At 46.1% G+C, this 27,635-nt stretch overlaps 2 protein-coding genes across 6 annotated transcripts in view; one reads left to right on the top strand and one right to left on the bottom strand.

Annotated features, from left to right (window-relative positions):
* The window catches only part of B3GNT5 (UDP-GlcNAc:betaGal beta-1,3-N-acetylglucosaminyltransferase 5), a 125,000-nt gene extending 122,095 nt beyond the window's left edge, over window positions 1-2,905 (top strand). Inside the window, exon 2 of the mRNA XM_063916349.1 lies at window positions 1,001-2,905. Within this exon, the coding sequence (XP_063772419.1) occupies window positions 1,259-2,395 (1,137 nt within the window). The 5' untranslated portion in view covers window positions 1,001-1,258 and the 3' untranslated portion in view covers window positions 2,396-2,905. The remainder of the gene's footprint in view (window positions 1-1,000) is intronic.
* Window positions 1-27,635, bottom strand: part of MCF2L2 (MCF.2 cell line derived transforming sequence-like 2) — a 1,017,734-nt gene that overhangs the window by 521,099 nt on the left and 469,000 nt on the right. For all 5 annotated transcript variants that reach the window (XM_063916343.1, XM_063916344.1, XM_063916345.1 and 2 more), the window contains exon 15: window positions 18,326-18,414. In XM_063916343.1, the coding sequence (XP_063772413.1) occupies window positions 18,326-18,414 (89 nt within the window). The remainder of the gene's footprint in view (window positions 1-18,325; window positions 18,415-27,635) is intronic.

Here is a 27,635-nt window from a genome sequence, read left to right as displayed (position 1 = left end):
TCTATATTAACCACCACTTCTCTGCTAGCGAATGAGAGCAGAGATCTAAAGCCATTCCAATCACTGTCGGAAGTAAAGCAGACAGCCAGTAAGAGGAAGGGCATGGGTGTGTTCCCACTTTTATTGGCAGGGCGAATCAGTGTAGTTTCCATAGAAATTAAACAAGCCCCCATGTTTATCTGTGGACCTGCTTCACCAGGTAACTGACCCTCTAAAGTACAGTATCATTTGAGAGTACGGTCTAAGTGTGAAGTCTACCAGGATTTTCCTTGTACCCCAGTGGGCTAGACCGATGCGGAGTAGGACACACAGCTTACATAAAAATGGAACAATCCATGTATCGTGTAATGAAAGGATAATATTCTACAACTCATTTGATATCTCATCTATTTTGTGTTTGCAAATTTAAGGGGGGTACTCACGGAGCGATATTCTAAGCAATCTGACTAGATTGCTTAGAATTTGAGCATTATCGCTCCGTGTGTACCCCCTACAGCGATAGCGATGCGCAGGCCAATCTAGCGGGTCGCTCACTTCACCCGCTGGGTGAAATGAGCGGCCCCCCCGTCTCCCCCCGCACGCTCAGCACAGATTGCGCTGTGCTGAGCGGCGGGAGAGATGTGTGCTGAGCGGTTCGCTCAGCACACACCTCTCCCGCATCGGCCCGTCTATATGGGCCTTTAAGCCTGTGGCACAAGCAATTTATTTCAAATGTCTGTAGACTGATGTTCTACATTTAACCTCTACCTTTCCTCAATTGTCTGCCCATGTCAAAATCCAAACAGTTGTTTCCAGCCTACTTCTACTCTACGTACTGTAGTTATCACATACACTGCTGGCAGTGTCCAGAGAGCACTGTTTCTAGTCAGTTACAAACAAAATTCACTGCAATTAAAATAGAGGTTGCAAACTGTTGTGTACACACATTTCTGTTTAACCTATCATGTTTGTGATGTATAATCTGCGGGCACAATATAATTTACTGTTCCTTCTCTCCCAGGTGGAGTTGGGTTACCGAGAATCCCTAAGCTGTACAAGTCTGGATGTTTACACAAGCTTTCAACAATGCCACTACTGTAATATGGATCTGTATATTGTGTTTGAAGACTTTGAATGAAACTTACTTCAGGTTTTCAGTTTGTCTACATTTTATGAGCTGCTCTTAAAATGAGCATTTATTCTGGAGGTAAGACAGACTTGCAGAGAAGAACTAGATGAACTGATCAGACGCAATCTGCAAGATTCCCAATTTCCCAGAATGTATATTAGTAGTCGGAGACTAAGAAGATGCAAGCTTTTACAAATTGCAGCCACTTGTTTTGCGGTGTCACTAATGCTTATGTGGGTTCAGGAAGACAATGATATTGTCAATCACATAAAGTCTTACTCTTACAGATATCTTATAAACCGCTATGATTTTGTGAATGACAGCTTGACTGTTGATCGGGAAAAATCCTTTGATGCAAGAAACTACAAGTACTTGATCAGCAATAAAGATAAATGTGGTAAGGATGATGTGCTTCTCCTTCTCTTTGTAAAGACGTCGCCTGAGAACCGAAGGCGTCGTGATGCGATTAGAAATACCTGGGGTAATGAGAATTACATTCATTACCATTACTCTGCCAAAATGAAAGTAATGTTTGCCCTCGGGGTTGATAAAGATCCTGCGACGCGTCACATGTTCCAGGAGCAGCTCGAAATAGAAAACAAAGTGTATAAAGACTTGGTACAGCAAGAGTTCCTGGACACATTTCATAACTTAACACTTAAGTTACTTTTGCAGTTTGGATGGGTGAATGCATATTGCCCCAATGCCAAATTTATTATGACTGCAGATGATGATATTTTTGTCCATACGCCTAATCTGGTTTCATACTTAAAAGGTTTAGATCACATAGGTGTCCAAGACTTCTGGATTGGAAGAGTCCATCGTGGGTCACCTCCCATAAGAAATAAAAATAGCAAGTATTATGTATCACATGAAATGTATCAATGGTCGTCCTATCCGGATTACACCGCAGGGGCTGCCTATGTTATTTCTCGGGATGTGGCTGCCAAAGTGTATGAAGCATCACAAACCTTAAATACAAGTCTCTACATCGATGATGTTTTTATGGGAATCTGTGCCAATAAAATGGGAGTTGTGCCTCAGAGTCATGTGTTCTTTTCGGGGGAAGGAAAGGCCCCTTACCACCAATGCATCTTTAACAGAATGATGACATCTCATGGCCATTTAGAGGATCTGCATTATCTATGGAAACAAATTACAGACCCTAAAGTGAAAGCGATAACATCTGGCTTTTGGGGCAGCACATACTGTAAACTGGTCAATATGATGCTTCTATGCAGGATTAAATATCTTGATACGTACCCATGTTCTGCAGCATGGTCCTAGTATTTGAACTTGTCTAAACAATTGGACTAATATGCCTATTTAAAGTGGCCAATCTTTGTCTTGGAGTTGGGGCAGTGGGTTACAGCAAAAATAAGTTCAATCTGTTAAACAAATGGTATTTTTCTTGTACCCCTCCTGTGTTAAAGTCCATTTTATTGCTGTGCTATTTCACTGAGCAGATTCACTCAAGAAGGAGGAAATAAAATGTATATTTATGCATTCATTAGAACTGCTGGAAATTGTAATTTTACATAGCAAGGCATGACCAAGCCCTCTGGCAGGATGCACATTGCTGCTCTGGAATCTGTGCCCTTGGCATGGCCTTGCCCTCTTTTCTCTTAGTCCTAAAAAGTAACCTTATTTTGGACAAGCTAACTTTTATAAGAAGACATCATCTGCTGTCGGATCCTGTATTTCAGTTTACTTGCTGATTATTTATATATAGTTTTTTATGTTTTAGTTTGAGTCCTTTACAGCTAGATTAAATGAAATAAAATATATCAACTAGAATTTTTGAGATTTCAAAGTTTTGTATTTAAGGACCAATTTAAAAACAAAAAACAAAAAAAACTTTGTATGGCAGGTGTATATATTCAAACGTTTAAATCTGTATTACAACCTAATTGCTATGTTTAGAACGCCTCCCTTTTCCTTCTCTGAGCCCTGGGCAATTCAGCAAGTACAGTAGCTGACTTCCCAGGATCATTTCTGTAATATAACACCAGCAAGACCTTAAAGTTCACCACTTTAAATTGACAGCAGAGGGGAGAGTGTTTGAAAAGGAGGACAAAGCAGAAGCCTCAGTCTCTGCATTTTTGACATCTGCTTGTCCAGGGCACCCTCTGTGTAGTTTAGAACAATCCAGTTTATGGCCATGCCTTTAGCATGTACTTAGGGGCTCAAGGAATAACTGTAGCACGGAACAGCTTCTTGGCCTTTGAGGAACTAGCAAGTGACTAAAACGTAGCAATTATCTGGTAAAACAGCTTATAAATATTTTTGTTAGACTGAAATTCATTGGGTGATATTCTCTTTTTCTCTCCATTCCGTGCACGTAGGACTTCTCTGTAGGCCAATGGTAATAAACTAAACAAGCTTTTGGAGCCTAACATGTAGTAACCAGTACAGAACATACTTTACTTCTTTAGTTCTCTTGCTCTGATAACTTTTGCATATATACAGTACTAGTGAAATGTAATAAGGGACCTTTTTGGTATTGCATCAACTTGTACTTGAGGTTTTGTTGCCTTTTTAAAACGTTGTGCCATCCTATCCTTATTCAAGTGTTATATTATGAAAGGTGGTTTTATTTTTTCTTAAATATTAATTTTTATTTTATACCTATTGCACTCAGACGCAGTTGTACCTATTGCACTCTGACAATATTTGTCATCTGTATTTGAGGTTAAACCAGCACTGCATTATTCTTTCTTGTATAAACTGTATGCACTGTCCCATAAGACAGGGGTCAGCAGCTCATAGTAGCTGGTGGTGTGAGATGTTTCATGATCCCTGACTAAAGCTGAGTACTCACCTAAAGATTCTGCTGTCCAATCTATCTGGTAATGTATGGGAGCAAATGACAATCAACTACTTTCTCCCAAACACTCGAAAATGGACAAAAAACGATTGGATACATTTGTTATATCAAATGGATTTAACCGGTTTGTCTGAATGACCATTGTCTGTTTTCCAGCATTTGGGAGCAAATGGTTGATTGTCATTACCAGATTTGTGTTCCCATCAGAGAGACTGGACAGAAATCGTTAAGTGTGTACACAACACAGCTTTACTAACACTGGAGATATGTACGTCTGTGATGGTTTACATGTCTGAGGCTGCAGGATCTGCATATGGATCATACAGTGCAGCGTGAAAATAACCACATGGAAGTATAGTTATTTGAGGGTTGTTTTATAGACTATATTTGTGTCTTTACAAATGATAAACAAGTCACTGCGATTGGTCCAAAATGTTGAATTTACATGCCATGATTCATTCTTTGTTTTTCATCCCATTTTTTTTTTCTCTTTAGTTACATCCCCTTTTTTTTTTTTTTTTTTTTTTTTATCTAAAAAGTTTCCATTTTTATTAGACAGAAAATTGTTCTAAAATATAGGAACATGGTCCCAGTTATTAATGGTAATGCACATAATCAAAGCTATTCAAGTGTATTCTTTTTAATATTAAAGCTAATTTATAGTCTGCATAGGTTCTTGAATGATCTGTGCTAGAACATGCTGCATAGACTGTTCTAGCCTGCTGTGCTGTTCCAGAATAGGCAGGCCTGGTGCTAATGTGCAATTATATATAATACTGACTTCACTAATGTAACACCGCTGATATTCCGGATTGGAAATGACTCTTCGATATGAAGAATACAAAATTACAGCAGGTCTGTTTTACAAATTCATATATTTTTATATGTAGATGGATATATATTTATTTTTAAAGATATGATGGCATACAATAGGAAAATGGCCTGAACTTTAGAGATAATAATTTTGTGAAGTTGCCACCTATGTTTGTACTGGTACTTCGTCTTTCAGGGGACTTGCAGAGTGCTGTGATCTGTTTGAAATATCTCCCAATTTCCAGAAGAGATTAAGACATCCTACAGGTTGAGCTACCCCAGCATATTCCGTGGTTCTTTACATCTAGGAACATGGCAATAAAAAGACTGGTTATTCACAAAAGCTACAGGGCTCTGCTCTTCAGCTTGCAATCTGCTAGTTAACTGCAATTCCCAGAACCTCTCCTTCATATCTGGTATGGCAGGAACTGGTGATTGTATTTTAACAGCTAGAACGCATTGGGTTGCCAATCTCTATTACGGTGGTACCTAGTTAATAACCTGATTTAAAGAGCAATCCTGTAACCATTATGGGATAACTGCTTGCATTACTGTCACTACACTACACTGCTAAAAGCAGATATCTGGCTGCTATGTGCTACAGCCAATCATTGCTCTTTGCTTATTGTTCATGATCAGGTCCTAGTGCTCCAGCCAATGAAGCAGGTCAAACATGGATGTAACTAAATGTTGTGTCGTGTGTTTATACTGGTACCATGTGTGCTGTTTTTTATTGTCATTGATTTTTGTTATGTTTTTGGAAATAATTATTTCACCTGTTTTACAAAGATTTTTTGTAATGGTTTTCAATAAATTATTTTTTGATTGGAATAAAAAGCTTCATATTCAAATTTCAACATAAATGTAAATTGCTGGTTTTGGGTTCATCTGATTAAAACTACATCTTTATATAATAAAGGAGAACAAAATAACTATATTCTATATGGGGTTGGCCTCATAGCAGAAATCAACATATGGGCTTTGTGGGAGTCATCGAGAGACTAGCACACAGTAACACCTCCTACATCCTACCACCAAAGAATATAAATAATCTACTGAAGTGCTCTTAAATCTGCCCCTGAGAGCAATGCAGAAATACAATTACTTTGGAACCGATTATAAACTACACAGTGACAGGAATTTATATGCCTGATGTGCTGTGCTTGGATGTAGTGTTCACTGCAGCTTGGACAGCGGGCAGAGTGCTGCTTACAAAATAGGACACTTCTGCATCCGAAAAAGGGGAAGTGGCTGCCAGGGGGTGTGGCCTCATGACACACACCCTGTTGACTCTTGGGGGTTGTGCTCATCACTTACGGAGATGCTGGGCTGCCCCAAGCTTTGCCTGTATGTACAGTACACCGTGACTGATGTGTGGCGCCTGTATGCATGGAAATCTAGATATAAAAATGATAAAAGAGGTTGCTGCGCCCAAAGCTTACAATCGTTGTGTATGTTGCCATACATCATCTGACGCGTGTATAAGACTCTAAGATAATAATGCAACACGTGGCACCTTCAAAGCTAAATTGCCTATTGGTGACGGGAATTATGTTCCCACATCCATTTGTTATTACTAGCTGGAAAACGTCAATGTTAAAGCACACAAATTAAGACCACACTATGGGGTATATTCAATAAGAGTCCGCTCCATTCCGACATGCATTTGTCGGAATGTACCCAACAATCCCTATTCAAGTAGTGGCCAAATCTGACTGTCGGATTTGGCCGTTCCCTGTGTCTTGTCCTGCCGCTGCTGCCCGCGCCTGCCGGGTGCGCTGACAGCAGCGGCAGGGGGAACAGTGAGCGGCGGCCGGCGGGGGGAAAACAGTGTGGGTGATGTCTGCGGCGGGGGAGGCACTGCAGGGAGAGAGGTTCCTGGCCAGGGGACAGCCGTCAAGGTATCTCTCATCCTCGATCCCCGTAGCCGCCGCACCGCTCCTCACCTCAAGCCGACTTGTTTCAAGTCGGATTGAGTTTGTCGGAAAGGGGGCTAAAACCTGTCTGATTAGGCCCCGTTTCCGACAGCAGCAGGCGGATCGGCTGGTATTCCGCTGATCCACCAGATTTCCGACAAGTCGGTTTTCACTACAGCAACACGGCTGGATTCTAAATCTACCAAAGTCGCAATTGGTTCAGACAACTCGGCTGTCATTTTTGGGCATGGTTCTGGACAAGGGAAAAAGAGGCTTTTTCTACCAATGGAAAAAGTCCAGGAACTCCAGAGCATGGTCAAGGACCTGCTGAAACCAAAAAGAGTGTCAGTTCATCAATGCACTCGAGTATTGGGAAAGATGGTGGCGGCCTACGAGGCCATTCCGTTCGGCAGGTTCCATGCGAGGACTTTTCAGTGGGACCTTCTGGACAAGTGGTCAGGGTCCCATCTACAGATGCATCGGAGGATAAGCCTGTCCCCCAGGGCCAGGGTCTCTCTCCTGTGGTGGCTCCAGAGTGCTCACCTTCTAGAGGGTTGCAGGTTCGGCATTCAAGATTGGGTTCTTGTGACTACGGACGCGAGCCTCCGAGGATGGGGAGCTGTCACACAAGGAAGACATTTTCAGGGAATATGGTCAAGCCAGGAGGCTTGTCTACACATCAATGTGCTGGAATTAAGGGCCATATACAACGGCTTGCAACAGGCGGAGAGTCTTCTTCGCAACCTACCCGTTCCGATCCAATCGGACAACGTCACAGCCGTGGCGCATGTAAACCGCCAGGACAGGACAAGGAGCAGAGCAGCAATGGCAGAAGCCACCAGGATTCTTCGCTGGGCGGAAAATCATGTAAGCGCTCTGTCAGCGGTCTTCATTCCGGGAGTAGACAACTGGGAAGCAGACTTCCTCAGCAGACACGATCTCCATCCAGGAGAGTGGGGACTTTATCAAGAGGTCTTTGCAGAAGTAACAAGTCGTTGGGGACTTCCTCAAATAGACATGATGGCGTCACGCCTCAACAGAAAGCTTCAGACGTATTGTTCCAGGTCGAGGGACCCTCAGGCAGTGGCGGTGGACGCTCTGGTGACACCATGGGTGTTTCAGTTGGTCTATGTGTTCCCTCCACCTCCAATTATCTCAAAAATACTGAGAATCATAAGACGAACAAGAGGGCAGACAATACTCATTGTTCCAAATTGGCCTCGAAGGGCCTGGTATTCAGATCTTCAAGAAATGATCACAGAAGATCCGTGGCCTCTTTCTCTCAGGGAGGACCTGTTACAACAGGGGCCCTGTGTGTTCCAAGACTTGCCGCGGTTACTTTGACGGCATGGCGGTTGAACACCAAATCCTAGCTAGGAAGGGTATTCCTGGGGAAGTCATCCCTACTCTAATCAAAGCTAGGAAGGAGGTAACGGCGAAGCATTATCACCGTATCTGGAGGAAATATGTGTCTTGTTGTGAAGCTAAGAATGCTCCTATGGAAGATTTTCAGCTGGGTCGTTTTCTCCATTTTTTACAGACAGGAGTGGATATGGGCCTGAAGTTAGGCTCCATTAAGGTGCAGATTTTGGCCTTATCTATAGTCTTTCAGAAGGAATTGGCTTCGCTCCCAGAAGTCCAGACTTTTGTAAAGAGAGTGCTGCACATCCATCCTCCTTTTGTGGCACCGTGGGACCTTAACGTGGTGTTACAGTTCCTTAAATCACACTGGTTTGAACCTCTTCAAACAGTTGAATTAAAATTTCTCACTTGGAAGGTGGTCATGTTGTTGACCTTGGCATCTGCGAGGTGGGTGTCCGAATTGGCGGCTTTTCTCACAAGAGCCCCTATCTGATTTTCCATGTGGATCGAGCGGAGTTGAGGACTCGTCCTCCGTTTCTGCCTAAAGTGGTTTCGTCGTTTCATATGAACTAACCTATTTTTGGTGCCTGTGGCAACGGGAGACTTGGAGGATTCCAAGTCCCTTGATGTGGCCAGGGCCTTGAAAATTTATGTATCCAGGACGGCTCGGGTTAGGAAAACAGAGTCTCTGTTTGTCCTGTATGCAGCCAACAAGGTTGGCGCTCCTCCTTCTAAGCATACTATTGCCCGCTGGATCTGTAAAACGATTCAGCAGGCTCATTCTATGACTGGATTGCTGTTACCAAATTCAGTAAAGGCCCATTCCACTAGGAAGGTGGGCTCTTCTTGGGTGGCTGCCCGAGGCGTCTCGGCATTACAGCTTTGCCGAACAGCTACTTGGTCGGGTTGAAACACTTTTGCAAAATTCTACAAGTTTGATACCCTGGCTAAGGAGGACCTCATGTTTGCTCAATCGGTGCAGCAGAGTCATCCGCACTCTCCCGCCCGGTCTGGAGCTTTGATATAATCCCCATGGTCCTTACGGCGTCCCCAGCATCCTCTAGGACGTAAGAGAAAATAAGATTTTAAACCTACCGGTAAATCTTTTTCTCCTAGTCCGTAGAGGATGCTGGGCGCCCAGTTGTTGTTTACATAAGGGTTATGTTACAGTTGAGATCAGTCTCTGGCTGATGCTGTTTTGTTCATGCTGTTAACTGGTTTAGTATGTACCATGTTGTATGGTGTGGGCTGGTGTGTATCTCCCTTAGATTAACAAAAATCCTTTCCTCGTACTCTGTCTCCTCTGGGCACAGTTCTATAACTGGGGTCTGGAGGAGGGGCATAGAGGGAGGAGCCAGTTCACACCCATCTAAAGGCTTAGAGTGCCCATGTCTCCTGTGGAGCCCATCTATACCCCATGGTCCTTACGGAGTCCCCAGCATCCTCTACGGACTAGGAGAAAAAGATTTACCGGTAGGTTTAAAATCTTATTTTCTCTTACGTCCTAGAGGATGCTGGGGTCCACATTATTACCATGGGGTATAGATGGGTCCACTAGGAGCCACTGGCACTTAAAGAGTTTGAGAGTGTGGGCTGGCTCCTCCCTCTATGCCCCTCCTACCAGACTCAGTTTAGAAAATGTGCCTGGAGGAGCCGGTCACAGCTAGGGGAGCTCCATAGGAGTCTTTCTAGTTTTGTTGTTTTTATTAGTTAGGCACAGGCAGGCTGCTGGCAACAGCCTCCCTGCTTCGTGGGACTTAGAGGGGGGAGTAGTGTCCAACCCAGAGAGGTTAATGGCCACTATCTCCGCTGACAGGACACTGAGCTCCTGAGGGTGATGATCGTTGGCCGCCCGAGGCGACCACTCACTCCCGCAGCATACCGCCACCCCCTAACAGAGCCAGAAGATTTCACCGGCTCCCACAGCAAGTGGGGAACCGGTGTAAAGATGGCGGCAACAGGGTGGGAGCGCAGTACTAACTGCGCTCCGGAGGCTCAGCGGTACACAGTGCGGTGCTATGAGGGGCGCCCTGAGCCAGCGCCTATACCCTACACTGGTCACCAAGGCTGTGAGGGACCTCGGTAACGCTGCCAGCACATTTCCTCAGGCCAGTATAAAGAAGTGAAGAGCGGGAAGCAGTGCCATGTTCAGGGGGCGGAGCTTCTCAGAGCGGACTCGGCAGCGTTCAGCGCCATTTTCCTGCCTGCAGATCCAGTACAGAGACTCTGACAGGGAGAGCTGTCCCTCCAAGCAACTCCAGCTATCCTGTGGGGTACCAGGGTATTGTAGAAGGGATGGGGAGGCTGTAAGATTACTGTGTAGTCTATTAAGGTACACAGTCAGCGCCAGGTAGTTGTATATATCTACCTTTGGAAGCGCTGTGTGTGTGCTGACTCCAAGCTCTGTGTTTCTCTGTGGCATACTTGGGGGGGAAACTGTGTCTGACATTTTCGTGTGTGTGTGTTTTTCTCACATAGCCACGGGGGCGGATTGGGATCAAACACCAGCCCGGGAAATTTATGAAAGCAGCCCTAATCGGGGTGCAGTCTTTTGCGGGGTCACTCCTCAGAGGTCCTGATTCTGAGATAGACACAGTTGGGGCCTCCTTTGCTTTACGTTATGCTAATGTTTACCTGCGACTTTATGCATATGCTGCTACAATGTGCTTCCCTGATGTACATCTGTACGTCTGAATATACAAGGACCGATATGCCAACTTTCATGTCTACTGACATTGCTGTCATGCCTTTAATCTACTTCTGATTTTATTGATTTTTCATTCTACAAACCCTTTTTTTTTTTTACCTCATACAGCACCGTACAGGGAGGGAGTACACACTACATACAGCACAGTAAAGGGAGGGAGCACACACAAGTAGGGAAACACAGACACAGGGGACCAGTGCAGCGGAATCTCTCCCAGTGGCTAATCCGCCCCTGGTTACATACATAGCCACAACATTATTTACATGTATAGCACCACATTACATGTATAGCACCGCACTACATGTATAGCACCGCATTATACGAATAGCACCACATTACACGTATGTCACGTCCTTACACAAATAGCACCACATTGCATACATAGCCACCGCATTACATAAATTGACCCATCATCATGGACAGACATTGGGCAGCTATAGGACTGAAGGACTTTGCATTAGAGATTGTCCCAGGGCTGGCTGTGAGTGCTGCCTGATCAGCTGGCATCCTGAGAACAAGGTACATCCTGCTCCTGTCCAGTCCCCAAACCAAACACTAACTGGGGCCTCCCTACCCCTTACACCAACATAATGCAAATAATGTAATTAAAAATAACCTCTCTGCCAGGTCCCCTTCAGTGCTTAGTCGCCGCTCTGGCCAGTTCAGTGAGAGTGCGGGAGCTAGGGTGGCGGCGGGTGTAGTGAACCCAGCTCTGACTATCGCTATGCTGCTGCTCCCTGGCCAGGCTCGTTGAAGAGACCATTGGCCGGGGCCAGGGAGAGGATGCTGCTGGGCTGGTTAACGTTCTCCAGGTCCCTGTTGGTAGAACAGCTTCACAGCTAGCGGCACCTGGAAGTGCCCGCTAGCCTAACTTACGGATTGCGTTCCAATGAACCGCAAGTACTGGAAGGAGTGTGAGCCAGCCCAGCCTGAGTGTGAATCAGCCTGGCTGAGGGGGATTTGGGACCGACCCATCGGAATCTGTCATGGTGTCCTGGTGGGCCAATCCGCCCCTGCATAGCCATGTCTAGGGACTCTGTGTCTTATGCTGCAGAGGACATTTCCTCTCAGGAGGACTCCATTCCATGTACACAGGAATGGAATGTTTTGTCTCAGATTCCTATTACTGAGCCTGAGTGGTTGACCTCTATTAAGGGAAGGATCTCTACTAGGGTAGCTCATACTGAGACTGAAACTCGGGTATTAAAGAAGTCTATGGCAGTTTGGTCAGGTTCTGTCCCTATTCCTTCAAAATCCCCTAACATATACCCACAAAAACATGCACTTGCCCAGATTATGCAAGATGACACGGATACCGACTCTGAGACGGCTGATGGGGATGTTGATGTGCTGAGGGGGACGGCATCCCTGGCTAAGGGGGTGCAGCTCATGATTGAGGCTATTAGAGATGTGTTAAACATTTCTGACACAACTCCTGAGGAGGTTTACTTCACAGATAATAAGAAAGCCTCGCTAACCTTCCCTGCGTTTAAAGAATTAAACGCATTGTTTTAAAAATCTTGGGAGAACCCGGAGAAAAAATTCCATATCGCCAAAAGGGTTTTGGTTGCCTTTCCTTTCCCTGAGGAGGATAGAAAAAAATGGGAAAACCCACCCATAGTTGACGCATCTGTTTCCAGACTGTCAAAGAAGGTGGTTTTACCTGTCCCTGGGTCTACCGCGTTAAAAGAACCGGCTGATCATAAGATTGACACTACACTCAAATCCATATACACTGCTTCAGGGGTGGCGTTGAGGCCTACTATTGCCTGTGCATAGATCTCTAAAGCTATAGTAAAGTGGTCAGGCACGTTACTAGAGGATAGATACAATGGACAGAAGTGACATTGAACTGTTTTATGTAACATACAGCAATCCATGAAGGACCTGGGTACGCTGTCTGCAAGGATATCTTCCATGTCTGTCTCAGCTCGCAGGGGATTCTGGCTATGCCAATGGTCTGCAGATGCGGAATACAGAAGAAGTGTGGAGAACCTACCCTACACAGGTCAGGCTCTATTTGGGGAAGCATTGGATGCGTGGATTTCCACGGCAACCGCGGGTAAGTCAACCTTTCTTCCCTCGGCCACTCTGCCGACGAAGAAATCTTATCCTACGTCTACAATGCAGTCCTTTCGGACCGCAGAGGTTAAAAAGTCCAAGCCTCCTTACATTTTCTTCAGAGGTGGTCGGGGAAAATCCAGGAAATCTGCACCAACAGGTTCGCAGGAACAGAAGCCTGGTTCCGTTTCCTCAAAATCCTCAGCATGACTGTGGACCTCCTAGCCTGGAGATCGGGCAGGTGGGAGCACGTCTAAGAAATTTTCAGTCAGGTCCGGGTGTCATCAGGCCTGGACCCCTGGGTACAAGCTATTGTGTCCCAGGGGTACAGACTGGAGTTTCAAGAACTCACACCTCACAGATTTTTCAAATCGGGTTTACCAGCTTTGCTGACAGAAAGGGCTATCCTACAGGAAGCCATTCAAATATGGCAAAAGGCAAATGTCATTGTTCCAGTTCCACCTCATCTGGAAAACAAGGGTTACTACTCAAACCTCTTTGAGGTACCGAAACCGGACGGTTCATTCGGACCAATATTGAACCTGAAATCTTTAAACCCCCTATTTGAGGGAATTCAGGCTTAAGATGGAGTCTCTGAGAGCGATGATCTCAGGTCTGGAGGAGGGGGAATTTCTGGTATCTCTGAATATCAAGGATGCGTACCTCCACATTCAGATTTGCACCGTTGAACTGTCACTAACCGTTCCAGACACTGCCATTTGCCCTATCCACGGCACCGAGGGTGTTCACTAAGGTAATGGCAGAAAAAATGCCAATCCTACGCAAGCAGGGAGTAAACATACTTCCATATCTGACGATCTGCTGATAAAAGCATCTTCTAGGGAGAGGTTGTTGCAGAACATTGCTCTCACAACTTGACTGCGTGATCATGGATGAATCCTGAATCTTCCAAAGTCGCATTTGGAGCCGACTAGGAGATTGTCTTTCCTAGGGATGGTCCTCGACACGGAAGTGCAGAGGGTGTTTCTACCGGTAGAAAAAGCGTTGGTGATACAATCAATGGTCCGGGATGTCTTGAAGCCTGCCCGGGTATCGGGTCATCGGTGCATTCGCCTTCTGGGGAAGATGGTTGCCTCCTATGGGGCTCTACAGTACGGAAGATTTCATGAACAGTCCTTCCAACTGGATCTCCTAGACGAGTGGTCAGGATCTCACCTGCACATGCACCAGAGGATACGCCTGTCGCCGAAAGCCAGGATTTCACTCCTATGGTGGCTACAAATGCCTCAACTTCTCGAGGGCCGCAGGTTGGGGATTCAGAATTGGATCATTCTAACCACGGATGCAAGTCTCAGAGGCTGGGGCACAGTCACCCAAGGGGAAAACTTCCAAGGAAAGTGGTCAAGTCTGGAATCCATCCTTCCGATAAACATCCTAGAAATAAGAGCTGTGTACAACGGACTTCGACAGGCGGCACATCTTCTACAACTGGGAAGCGGACTTCCTCAGCAGACACTATCCCCATCCAGGAGAGTGGGGCCTCCACCCCGAGGTGTTCGCAGAGGTGACAAGTCTTTGGGACGTACCTCAAATCGACATGATGGCCTCCCACCTCAACAAAAAGCTTTGCAGGTACTGTTCAAGGTCGAGAGACACACAGGCAGTGGCGGTGCACGCACTGGTGACTCCGTGGTTCTTCCAGTCGGTGTATGTGTTCCCTCCACTTCCACTCATCCCAAGGATTTTCAAACTTATAAAAAGAACAAGAGTGACAACGGGTGCTCAACCTCCTTGTTATACATGCACATTAAACGGCGCATTAATCTGGATGGTTTGCAGACTGGTATGGCGAAATGGGTCGTTGATCTACCTGATGTTCCCATTATGATGCTTCTTAATGCTTTTACACATTTTAATAAGACTTTAGTGTCTGCATCTTACATGGAAATGCATTATAAACTGTTACACCGAGCATATTATACCCCAAAACTACGCTTATTAATGGGCATTTCCACAGATTCCAATTGCTTCAAATGTGCGGCACCAGATTCAGATTTATTTCACTGCATGTGGAGTTGCCCAGAAGTGCATACATTTTGGGTGTTGGTGGGTCAATATATTAAAAATACGTATGACATTATTATTACATTGACCCCTGAATGGGCATTGTGGGATATATATATATATATATATATATATATATATATATATATATATATATATATATATATATATGTGTCTTCTGCAAGGAATAGACTTACATTGGGACATAGGTTGTTTTTAGCCAAATTGTCAGCGGCTGTGAAGAAAACAATATTGTCCCAATGGATTTCACCAGAACCACTGACGTTATCTATACTGCCTAGAGTGTCTTACCTCTTCTCAATGGATTGGCTCGAAATGTCTCTCAATAAAGAGAAGCGAGTTGAAAAAAATTTTAGTGTCTGCCTACATCATATTCGTTCTCTACCATTACCTGTCAAGGATTCATTGCGAAAGGCAATTTCATTAACGTCTTGGTATAATTTGGAAATACTCACCTCAGGTAGCCATCCCTTCTAATTGAATGTACATTATGAAATTGTTTATTGTCCTACTGATCTGTCTTTGTTTCTCTTCTCTTCTCTTTTTATCCTTTTACTCAAGTGGACTCTTGCTTATGCTCTCCGTGAAATGAGTTGTACTGTTTGTACTGCATATTGTTCATATTTGTACCTCACACTCTCCTTGGTCAAGTTTTCTGTATGACTTACATTCTCTGTTTTATATGACATGTACAGTTCTCTAATAAAATATATAAAAAAATAAATAAAAAAAAGAACGAGTTCAGGCGATCCTCATTGCTCTGGACTGGCCAAGAAGAGCTTGGTACGCGGATCTACTGGAATTACTGCTGGAAGATCCGAGGCCTCTTCCTCTTCGAGAGGACCTTCTGCAGCAGGGGCCGAACAAGGTTATTCCTGCCCTGATCCAGGCTAGGAAAGGAGTAACGTCTAACCATTCTCATCGCATTTGGAAAAAGTATGTGTCTTGGTATGAATCCAATCGGTTTCCTACGGTGGAGTTTCAACTTGGACGGTTTCTCCTCTTCCTGCAAGCAGGTGTGGATGTGGGCCTACGTTTGGACCCCATAAAGGTCCAGATTTCAGCCTTGTCCATTTTCTTCCAGAAACAATTGGCTTTCCTCCCTAAGGTTCAGACTTTTTTGAAAGGGGTTCTGCATATCCAACCTCCCTTTGTGCCTCCTACGGCACCTTGGGATCTTAACGTGGTGTTGCAGTTCCTGCAATCGGATTGGTTCGAGCCTTTACAGGAGGTTGAGGTCAAGTTTTTCACTTGGAAGGCAGTCACACTGTTGGCATTCGCATTTGCTAGACGTGTGTCTGAATTGGGGGCATTGTCCTGCAAAGGCACCTACTTGATTTTCCATGAAGATAGAGCTGAGCTCAGGACGCTTCAGCCATTTCTTCCAAAGGTTGTGTCGGCTTTTCATATCAACCAACCTATCGTGGTGCCAGTGGCTGACTCCTCAATTACCTCAAAGTCCTTGGATGTTGTGAGGGCTTTGAAGATTTATGTGGAGAGAACTTCTCATCACAGAAAGTCGGACTCTCTTTGTCCTTTATGATCCCAACAAGATTCGGTATTATGCTTCTAAGCAGACGATTTCTCGCTGGATCAGGTTCACTTTTCAGCATGCTTATTCTACGGCAGGATTGCCATGTCCAAAATCTGTTAAGGTCCACTCTACTCGTAAGGTGGGTTTTTCCTGGGAGGCTGCCCGGGGTGTCTCGGCTTTACAGCTTTGCCGAGCGGCTACTTGGTCAGGGTCGAACATGTTTGCTAAGTTTTACAAGTTCGATACTTTAGCCTCTGAGGACCTAAAGTTTGGTCTATCGGTTCTGCAGGAGCCTCCGCGCTCTCCCTCCCGTACAGGGAACTTTGGTACATCCCCATGGTACGAATGTGGACCCCAGCATCCTCTAGGACGTAAGAGAAAATAGGATTTTAATTACCTATCGGTAAATCCTTTTCTCGTAGTCCATAGAGGATGCTGGGCGCCCGCCTAGTGCTTTGTTCTCCTGCAGTTGTTACTTGGTTCGGTACTACCTTGTTACTTGGTTAAGTACGGTTGTTCAGCTGTTGCTGGATTGTTCAAGCTGGTTAGCTTTGTTTGCCTTGTTATGTGTGAGCTGGTGTGAATCTGACCACTGTCTGTGTATTTCCTTCTCTCGAAGTATGTCTGTCTCCACGGGCACAGTTTCTAGACGGAGTCTAGTAGGAGGGGCATAGAGCGAGGAGCCAGCCCACACTATTAATCTCTTAAAGTGCCAGTGGCTCCCAAGGGACCCGTCTATACACCATGGTACTAATGTGGACCCCAGCATCCTCTACGGACTATGAGAAAAGGATTTACCAGTAGATAATTAAAATCCTTTTTTTCTTCCAGTGCGCAAGCGCCAGCTAATGTAATTGCATCACCTCTGCCTGATTGACAGTCAGAGGCTTCGCTGGGTGGTCGGGGGGTGGCATCGCAGGGGTGTGGATGTAGTGACGTGATGTCTGAAATGGGGGCGGGTTCAGGGCAGCCGTGTGACGCTGCAACGGGGAAAATGGCAGGCAGGAGAGCTTATCTTACTCAGTGATGCAGCTGAATTGCGATCGCATCACTGGCGGCCATTTGCATGCTGGGCGGCCCCCAGCATTTGATCGCAAGCAGTTGCAGTTTTGCTAATTTAGCAAAACTGAAATTGATGCTGAATAAGGTCCATAGTGTCAGCATATTCTGCACTACAAATGGGAAAAATCGATAATATAGTAAAACTGGGTAATAATAGACAAAGCTGTAAGAGGGCCCTGCTCACAAGTTTACAGTATATAGAAGGCTTTAGAATCTTCAGAAGGCATGATACATTTCCCCATAAATATTGCAGAAGTAATAGTTCATGAACATGTAGGATCATGCCTAATAACATTGGGGGTAATTCCAAGTTGATCGCAGCAGAATTTTTTTTAGCAGTTGGGCAAAACCATGTGCACTGCAGGGGGGGCAGATATAAAATTTGCAGAGAGAGTTAGATTTGGGTGGGTTAATTTTGTTTCTGTGTAGGGTAAATACTGGCTGCTTTATTTTTACACTGCAATTTAGATTTCAGATTGAACTCACCACACCCAAATCTATCTCTTTCTGCACATGCTATATCTGCCCCCCCCCCCCCCCCTGCAATGCACATGGTTTTGCCCAACTGCTAAAAAATTTCCTGCTGCAATCAACTTGGAATTACCCCCATTATCCCCCCAATGAAGTCATAAAGCTATTATAGTGTAATGAAACGCTTTGGATTTTCATTCAGTTTTGTACTTCCACTCCCCTGGATCCTTCCAACAAAGACTTTTACAATTGGACAAAAATTAATGAAACTGTGGGAGATGCCTTGTTTGGTGTTTTTTGCTTTTTATTACCTTGATAAAAAGCTTTTACATCTGACTCCCAACAAACAGGTAATAATGATCTCCGGGCCAACACGTCTTATGTATGTATAAAAAAAGACTGGTTATCATTGCCATACCTTTTTCGTGTACAGAGGTTTTCCTCACTTTCACTCATTACTAGTGGTCTGCTTGTCCCGCCTTGACTTGCTTCATGCATGACTTCAATCTAAAGTAGAATTAAAAGAGATATCTGCATGTAGTGATAAGTACTCTGCAACAAGATTATTATTATTATTTTATTTATTTTGTAAATAAGACAATATTGTTGACTTTACCAGTGCTGATTTCTAGTGTCCTATTTTTGGATAAAGTAATTGAGCCTACTTTTTCAAACTGCAATATTTTTTGTTATTTACAGCACTCTGGGCCTAATTCTGAGTTGATCGCAGCAGGAATTTTGTTAGCAGTTGGGCAAAACCATGTGCACTACAGGGGGGACAGATATAACCTGTGCAGAGAGTTAGATATGGGTGGGGTGTATTCAAACTGAAATCTAAATTGCAGTGTAAAAATAAAGCAGCCAGTATTTACCCTGCACAGAAACAAAATAACCCACCCAAATCTAACTCTCTCTGCAAATGTTATATCTGCCACACCTGCAGTGCACATGGCTTTGCCCAATTGCTAAAAAACTTGCTGCTGCGATCAACTCAGAATTACCCCCTCTGTTCCAACTCAACTTTCAGTATAAAGGACCTAATTCAGGGTTGTTCACAAAAGCAAAATTTTTCTCTAATGGGAAAAACCATGTGCTCTGCAGGTGGGGAAGATATAACGTGCAGAGAGAGTTATATTTGGGTGGGTTATTTCTGTTTCTGTTTAGGGTAAATACTGGCTGCTTTATTTTTACACTGCAATTTAGCGTTCAGCCCACTTAACCCACCAAATCTTACTCTCTGTACATGTTACATCTGTCCCACCTGAACTGCACATGGTTTTGCCCATTAGAGAAAGATTTTGCTTTTGCGATCAACCCTGAATTAGTCCCAAAATCCATTTATTGGTAGAACTTCATTAATGCCTGGGTTTTTAGTACAGTATGCATATCTGGCTGCACAGCCACAACGAAGAAGGGGGCACGCAACCTGGGTGCGGAATGAGAGAGGCTGCTGGCGCGAGGCAATAAGTAGGACTGAATAGCTGCTGTCCCCGCTCTGCTGCGCCAGGACGCTCCGGCGATCTGCAGACCAAACCCGGAAACACACATCTGTAGAAGGCGCCGCTTCACACATGTGCTATCCTCAGTTAGCGTCGTGCAGAGAAGATCAGCCCTGCCACTGCAAGTCTGGAAAGGTAGGGACAGCAATACACGTGCAGCAAGTGTGTGTGTGGTGTACTATAACCCTGTGTGTGTGTGTGTGTGTATGTATGTGTGTGTTGGAGCAGTGAGCCTTGCAGTGTAACGCTGTGTGTATGTGTGTTGGAGCAGTGCAGTGTAATCCTGTGTGTATGTGCTGGAGGGGATCCGGTCTGAAGATCGACAGTGTCCAGGTCGACAATGTTTAGGTCGACAGTCACTAGGTCGACATGGATGGAAGGTCGACAGGGTTTCTAGGTTGACATGTGCTAGGTCGACAGGTCTAAAGGTCGACATGAGTTTTTCAAATTTTTTTATTTTTTTTATTTTTTTCATACTTAACGATCCACGTGGACTACGATTGGAACGGTAAAGTGTGTCGAGCGAAGCGGTAGCGGAGCGAAGGCACCATGCCCGAAGCATGGCGAGCGAACGCAGTGCACTAATTTGGGATCCCGGTCACACTACGAAGAAAACGACACCAAAAAAATAAAAAAATCCTCATGTCGACCTTTAGACATGTCGACCTAGCACATGTTGACCTAGAAACCCTGTCGACCTTCCATCCATGTCGACCTATAGTGGTCGACCTAAACATTGTCGACCTAGACACTGTCGATTTGATGAACCACACCCGTGCTTCAGCAGTGCAGTGTAACCCTGTGTGTGTACTGGAGCAGTTCAGTGTAACCCTGTGTGTGTGTGTGTGTGTGTGTGTGTGTGTGTGTGTGTATTGGAGTAGTGCAGTGTAACCCTGTGTTCTGGAGCACTGCAGTGTAACCCAGTGTGTGTGTGTGTACTGGAGCGCCAAATGACTGCCTTGCCCCGGGTGACAGATACCCTAGTTTCGGCCCAGCTGGCTGTAAGTTCACGCTAGTTTTTCTTTATTTTTTTGTGGGCACACTTAAGCCGGTTGGAGCTTGAAAAATTAGATTTGGACTATTTTGTTCTCATAGACAGACAGCCTTAAAAGGGCTCTATCTAAAAAAAAATAAGATTTTACTTACCGATAAATCTATTTCTCGTAGTCCGTAGTGGATGCTGGGACTCCGTAAGGACCATGGGGAATAGCGGCTCCGCAGGAGACAGGGCACAAAATAAAAGCTTAAGGATCAGGTGGTGTGCACTGGCTCCTCCCCCTATGACCCTCCTCCAAGCCTCAGTTAGGATACTGTGCCCGGACGAGCGTACATAATAAGGAAGGATATTGAATCCCGGGTAAGACTCATACCAGCCACACCAATCACACCGTACAACCTGTGATCTGAACCCAGTTAACAGTATGATAAACGCAAGGGAGCCTCTGAAAAGATGGCTCACAACAATAATAACCCGAATTTTTGTAACAATAACTATATACAAGTATTGCAGACAATCCGCACTAGGGATGGGCGCCCAGCATCCACTACGGACTACGAGAAATAGATTTATCGGTAAGTAAAATCTTATTTTCTCTGACGTCCTAGTGGATGCTGGGACTCCGTAAGGACCATGGGGATTATACCAAAGCTCCCAAACGGGCGGGAGAGTGCGGATGACTCTGCAGCACCGAATGAGAGAACTCCAGGTCCTCCTCAGCCAGGGTATCAAATTTGTAGAATTTAGCAAACGTGTTTGCCCCTGACCAAGTAGCTGCTCGGCAAAGTTGTAAAGCCGAGACCCCTCGGGCAGCCGCCCAAGATGAGCCCACTTTCCTTGTGGAATGGGCTTTTATTGATTTTGGCTGTGGCAGGCCTGCCACAGAATGTGCAAGCTGAATTGTACTACAAATCCAACGAGCAATCGTCTGCTTAGAAGCAGGGGCACCCAGCTTGTTGGGTGCATACAGGATAAACAGCGAGTCAAATTTTCTGACTCCAGCCGTCCTGGAAACATATATTTTTAAGGCCCTGACAACGTCAAGCAACTTAGAGTCCTCTAAGTCCCTGGTAGCCGCAGGTACCACAATAGGTTGGTTCATGTGAAATGCAGAAACCACCTTAGGTAGAAATTGAGGACGAGTCCTCAATTCCGCCCTGTCAGAATGAAAAATTAAGTAAGGGCTTTTATATGATAAAGCCGCCAATTCTGACACACGCCTGGCTGAAGCCAAGGCTAACAGCATCGACACCTTCCATGTGAGATATTTCAAGACCACAGTGGAAAGTGGTTCAAACCAATGTGACTTTAGAAAACTCAACACCACGTTGAGATCCCAAGGTGCCACTGGAGGCACAAAAGGAGGCTGTATGTGCAGCACCCCTTTTACAAATGTCTGAACTTCAGGTACTGAAGCCAGTTCTTTCTGGAAGAAAATCGACAGGGCCGAAATTTGAACCTTAATGGACCCTAATTTTAGGCCCATAGACAGTCCTGTTTGCAGGAGATGAAGGAAACGACCCAGTTGAAATTCCTCTGTAGGGGCCCTCTTGGCCTCACACCACGCAACATATTTACGCCAAATGCGGTGATAATGTTTTGCGGTTACGTCCTTCCTGGCTTTGACCAGAGTAGGAATGACTTCTTCTGGAATGCCTTTTTCCCTCAGGATCCGGCGTTCAACCGCCATGCCGTCAAACGCAGCCGCGGTAAGTCTTGGAACAGACAAGGCCCCTGCAGTAGCAGGTCATTTCTTAGAGGTAGAGGCCACGGTTCGTCCGTGAGCATCTCTTGAAGTTCCGGGTACCAAGTCCTTCTTGGCCAATCCGGGACCACGAGTATAGTTCTTACTCCTCTCCTTCTTATGATTCTCAGTACTTTTGGTATGAGAGGCAGAGGAGGGAACACATACACTGACTGGTACACCCACGGCGTTACCAGAGCGTCCACTGCTATTGCCTGAGGGTCCCTTGACCTGGCGCAATATCTGTCCAGTTTTTTGTTTAGACGTGACGCCATCATGTCCACCTTTGGTTTTTCCCAACGGTTTACAATCAGGTGGAAGACTTCTGGGTGAAGTCCCCACTCTCCCGGGTGAAGGTCGTGTCTGCTGAGGAAGTCTGCTTCCCAGTTGTCCACTCCCGGAATGAAAACTGCTGACAGTGCTATCACATGATTTTCCGCCCAGCGAAGAATCCTTGCAGCTTCTGCCATTGCCCTCCTGCTTCTCGTGCCGCCCTGTCTGTTTACGTGGGCGACTGACGTGATGTTGTCCGATTGGATCAACACCGCCTGACCCTGAAGCAGAGGTTTTGCTTGACTTAGGGCATTGTAAATGGCCCTTAGTTCCAGAATGTTTATATGAAGAGATGTTTCCATGCTTGACCACAGGCCCTGGAAATTCCTTCCCTGTGTGACTGCTCCCCAGCCTCTCAGGCTGGCATCCGTGGTTACCAGGATCCAATCCTGAATGCCAAATCTGCGGCCCTCTAGTAGATGAGCACTCTGCAGCCACCACAGGAGAGACACCCTTGTCCTTGGTGACAGGGTTATCCGCTGATGCATCTGCAGATGCGATCCGGACCATTTGTCCAGTAGATCCCACTGAAATGTTCTTGCATGGAATCTTCCGAATGTAATCGCTTCGTAAGAAGCCACCATTTTTCCCAGGACCCTCGTGCACTGATGCACTGAGACCTGGCCTGGTTTTAGGAGGTTCCTGACTAGCTCGGATAACTCCCTGGCCTTCTCCTCCGGGAGAAACACCTTCTTCTGGACTATGTCCAGAATCATTCCTAGGAACAGTAGACGTGTCGTTGGAATCAGCTGCGATTTTGGAATATTTAGAATCCACCCGTGCTGACGTAACACTACCTGAGATAGTGCTACTCCGACTTCTAACTGTTCCCTGGATCTTGCCCTTATCAGGAGATCGTCCAAGTAAGGGATAATTAAAATGCCTTTTCTTCGTAGAAGAATCATCATTTCGGCCATTACCTTGGTAAAGACCCGAGGTGCCGTGGACAATCCAAACGGCAGCGTCTGAAACTGATAATGACAGTTTTGTACTACAAACCTGAGGTACCCTTGGTGAGAAGGGTATATTGGGACGTGGAGATAAGCATCTTTGATGTCCAGAGACACCATATACAGTAGTCCCCTTCTTCCAGGTTCGCTATCACTGCTCTGAGTGACTCCATCTTGAATTTGAACCTTTTTATGTAAGTGTTCAAGGATTTCAGATTTAAAATTGGTCTCACCGAGCCGTCCGGCTTCGGTACCACAAACAGCGTGGAATAATACCCCTTTCCTTGTTGCAGGAGGGGTACCTTGATTATCACCTGCTGGGAATACAGCTTGTGAATGGCTTCCAAAACTGCCTCCCTGTCGGAGGGAGACTTTGGTAAAGCAGACTTCAGGAACCGACGAGGGGGAAACGCCTCGAATTCCAGTTTGTACCCCTGCGATACTACCTGTAGAATCCAGGGATCCACTTGCGAGTGAGCCCACTGCGCGTTGAAATTCTTGAGACGGGCCCCCACCATATCTGAGTCTGCTTGTAAAGCCCCAGCGTCATGCTGAAGACTTGGCAGAAGCAGGGGAGGGCTTCTGCTCCTGGGAAGCGGCTGCATGGTGCAGTCTTTTTCCTCTTCCTCTGCCCCGGGGCAGAAAGGAGTGGCCTTTTGCTCGCTTGTACTTATGGGAACGAAAGGACTGAGTTTGAAAAGACGGTGTCTTTTTCTGCTGATGTGGAGTGACCTGGGGTAAAAAGGTGGATTTTCCAGCCGTTGCCGTGGCCACCAGGTCCGATAGACCAGCCCCAAATAACTCCTCCCCTTTATACGGCAATACTTCCATGTGCCGTTTGGAATCCGCATCCCCTGACCACTGTCGCGTCCATAACGCTCTTCTGGCAGAGATGGACATAGCACTTACTCTTGATGCCAGGGTGCAAATATCCCTCTGTGCATCACGCATATATAGTAATGCATCCTTTAAATGTTCTATAGTTAACAAAATATTGTCCCTATCCAGGGTATCAATATTCTCAGTCAGGGAATCCGACCATGCGACTCCAGCACTGCACATCCAGGCTGAGGCGATTGCTGGTCGCAGTATAACACCAGTATGTGTGTATATACTTTTTAGGATATTTTCCAGCCTTCTATCAGCTGGTTCTTTGAGGGTGGCCGTATCAGGAGACGGTAACGCTACTTGTTTAGATAAACGTGTGAGCGCCTTATCTACCCTAGGGGGTGTTTCCCAACGCGCCCTAACCTCTGGCGGGAAAGGATATAATGCTAATAATTTTTTAGAAATTAGCTGTTTTTTATCGGGGGAAACCCACGCTTTTTCACACACCTCATTTATTTCCTCTGACTCAGGAAAAAATATTGGTAGTTTTTTCTCACCCCACATAATACCCTTCTTTGTGGTACTTGTAGTGTCAGAAAGGTTCAATGCCTCTTTCATTGCCGTGATCATGTAACGTGTGGCCCTACTGGACATTACGTTTGTCTCGTCTCCGTCGACACTAGACTCAGTATCTGTGTCAGGGTCTGTGTCGACCCACTGAGGTAACGGGCGTTTTAGCGCCCCTGACGGTGTCTAAGACGCCTGGACAGGCACTAATTGATTTGCCGGCTGTCTCATGTCGTCAACAGTTTTTTGCAAATTGCTGACATTATCACTTAATTGTTTAAATACAATCATCCAGTCAGGTGTCGACTCCCTAGGGGGTGACATCACCAACACAGGCAACTGCTCCGCCTCCACATCATTTTCCTCCTCATACATGTCGACACACGCGTACCGACACACAGCACACACACCGGGAATGCTCTGATAGAGGACAGGACCCCACTTAGCCCTTTGGAGAGACAGAGGGAGAGTCTGCCAGCACACACCCAGCGCTATATATATATACAGGGATAACCTTATATAAGTGTTACTCCCTTATAGCTGCTGTTAATATATTTATTTGCTGCCAAACGTGCCCCCCCTTCTCTTTTTTACCCTGATTCTGAAGCAGGACTGCAGGGGAGAGTCAGGGAGCCGTCCTTCCAGCGGAGCTGTGAGGGAAAATGGCGCTTGTGTGCTGAGGAGATAGGCTCCGCCCCTTCACGACGTCCTTATCTCCCGCTTTTTCTGTGTAAAATGGCAGGGGTAAAATACATCCATATAGCCCAGGAGCTATATGTGATGTATTCTTTTTAGCCACCTAAGGTATATACTGTAATATTGCGTCTCAGGGCGCTCCCCCCCCAGCGCCCTGCACCCTCAGTGACCGGAGTGTGAAGTGTGCTGAGAGCAATGGCGCACAGCTGCGGTGCTGTGCGCTACCTTAGTCTGAAGACAGGATCGTCTTCTGCCGCCGATTTCACCGGACCTCTTCGTCTCTTCTGGCTCTGTAAGGGGGACGGCGGCGCGGCTCCGGTGACCCATCCAGGCTGAACCTGTGATCGTCCCTCTGGAGCTAATGTCCAGTAGCCTAAGAAACCCGATCCACTCTGCACTCAGGTGAGTCCGTTTCTTCTCCCCTTAGTCCCACGATGCAGTGAGCCTGTTGCCAGCAGGACTCACTGAAAATAAAAAATCCTAAACTAAACTTTTATTCTAAGCAGCTCAGGAGAGCCACCTAGATTGCACCCTTGTCGGCCGGGCACAAAAATCTAACTGGGGCTTGGAGGAGGGTCATAGGGGGAGGAGCCAGTGCACACCACCTGATCCTTAAGCTTTTATTTTGTGCCCTGTCTCCTGCGGAGCCGCTATTCCCCATGGTCCTTACGGAGTCCCAGCATCCACTAGGACGTCAGAGAAATTAAAAATAAATAAAATAAAATGTATTTATATTGCTTGCATTGCCTATATTTGCAGCTTTTTGGAGATTTTAGATCAAATTGGTTTCACCTGATGAATTGCAATATCAACTGAGGAATGACAGCAAGAGATCAGATAATGATTGGGTCTTCTTAAATGGTTATCTGCTCTTATAGGCAGTAAGCAAAAAACCACACTAATACCCCTTTCTCTAACGTCCTTGAGGATGCTGGGACTCCGTAAGGACCATGGGGAATAGACGGGCTCCGCAGGAGATAGGGCACTTTAAGAAAGCTTTGGACTCTGGGTGTGCACTGGCTCCTCCCTCTATGCCCCTCCTCCAGACCTCAGTTTTACACTGTGCCCAGAGCAAGATGGGTGCACTGCAGAGAGCTCTCCAGAGTTCTCTGCCTAGAAGCAATTTTGTTTGGATTTTTTTTTTCTACCTTTTACTACTTTTTCACAGGGAGCACTGCTGGCAACAGGCTCCCTGCATCGAGGGACTGAGGAGAGAGGAGCAGACCTTCTTGTCAAAGATAGGCTCTGCTTCCTCGGCTACTGGACACCATTAGCTCCAGAGGGGGTGAACGCAGGTTCTTACTGGGCGTCCACCCCCGGAGCCGCGCCGCCGTTCTCCTCACAGAGCTAGAAGTACAGAAGTCGTCAGGCGGCAGAAGCCTTCAGCTTCACTGAGGTAACGCACAGCACTGCAGCTGTGCGTCATTGCTCCCATACACCTCACATACTGCGGTCACTGTAAGGGTGCAGGGCGGGGCGCCCTGGGCAGCAATATAAACCTCTGCATGGCAAAAGGACTATATACATGTACAGGTGGGCTCTGTACATGTATATAAAAGAGCCCCCGCCATATTTTACGAAGTTTGAGCGGGACAGAAGCCCGCCGAGGGGGCGGGGCTTCTCCCTCAGCACTCACCAGCGCCATTTTCTCTCCACAGCACTGCTGAGAGGAAGCTCCCCGGACTCTCCCCTGCTTACACACGGTGAAAGGGTGCTTAAAAGAGAGGGGGGGGCACATAATTGGTGGTTTACATATTATACAGCGCTGCTGGGGAAAAACAATTGGTGTTGGTCTCCAGGGTTATATAGCGCTGGGGTGTGTGCTGATATACTCTCGCTCTGTCTCTCCAAAGGGCCTTGACAGGGATACTGTCTTCAGGAAAGGGGTTCCCTCTGTGTGTATGAAGTGTGTCGGTACGCGTCTGTAACATGTTTGACGAGGAAGGCTCGCTTAATGTGGAGGGGGAGTGCTTGAATGTCAGGTCCCCGTCGGCAACGCCCACACCGGAATGGGTGGATATGCTGAATGTCTTGAATGCAAATGTCAATCTATTGCATAAAAGATTAGACAAGGCAGAAGCTAGGGATCAGTCAGGTAGCCAGTCCATGCTGTC

Source organism: Pseudophryne corroboree, chromosome 4, assembly GCF_028390025.1.
Source record: "Pseudophryne corroboree isolate aPseCor3 chromosome 4, aPseCor3.hap2, whole genome shotgun sequence".
NCBI lineage: Eukaryota > Metazoa > Chordata > Amphibia > Anura > Myobatrachidae > Pseudophryne > Pseudophryne corroboree.
The sequence above is the reverse complement of the archived record's forward strand: the minus strand, read 5'-3'. Positions and strand labels throughout refer to the sequence as shown.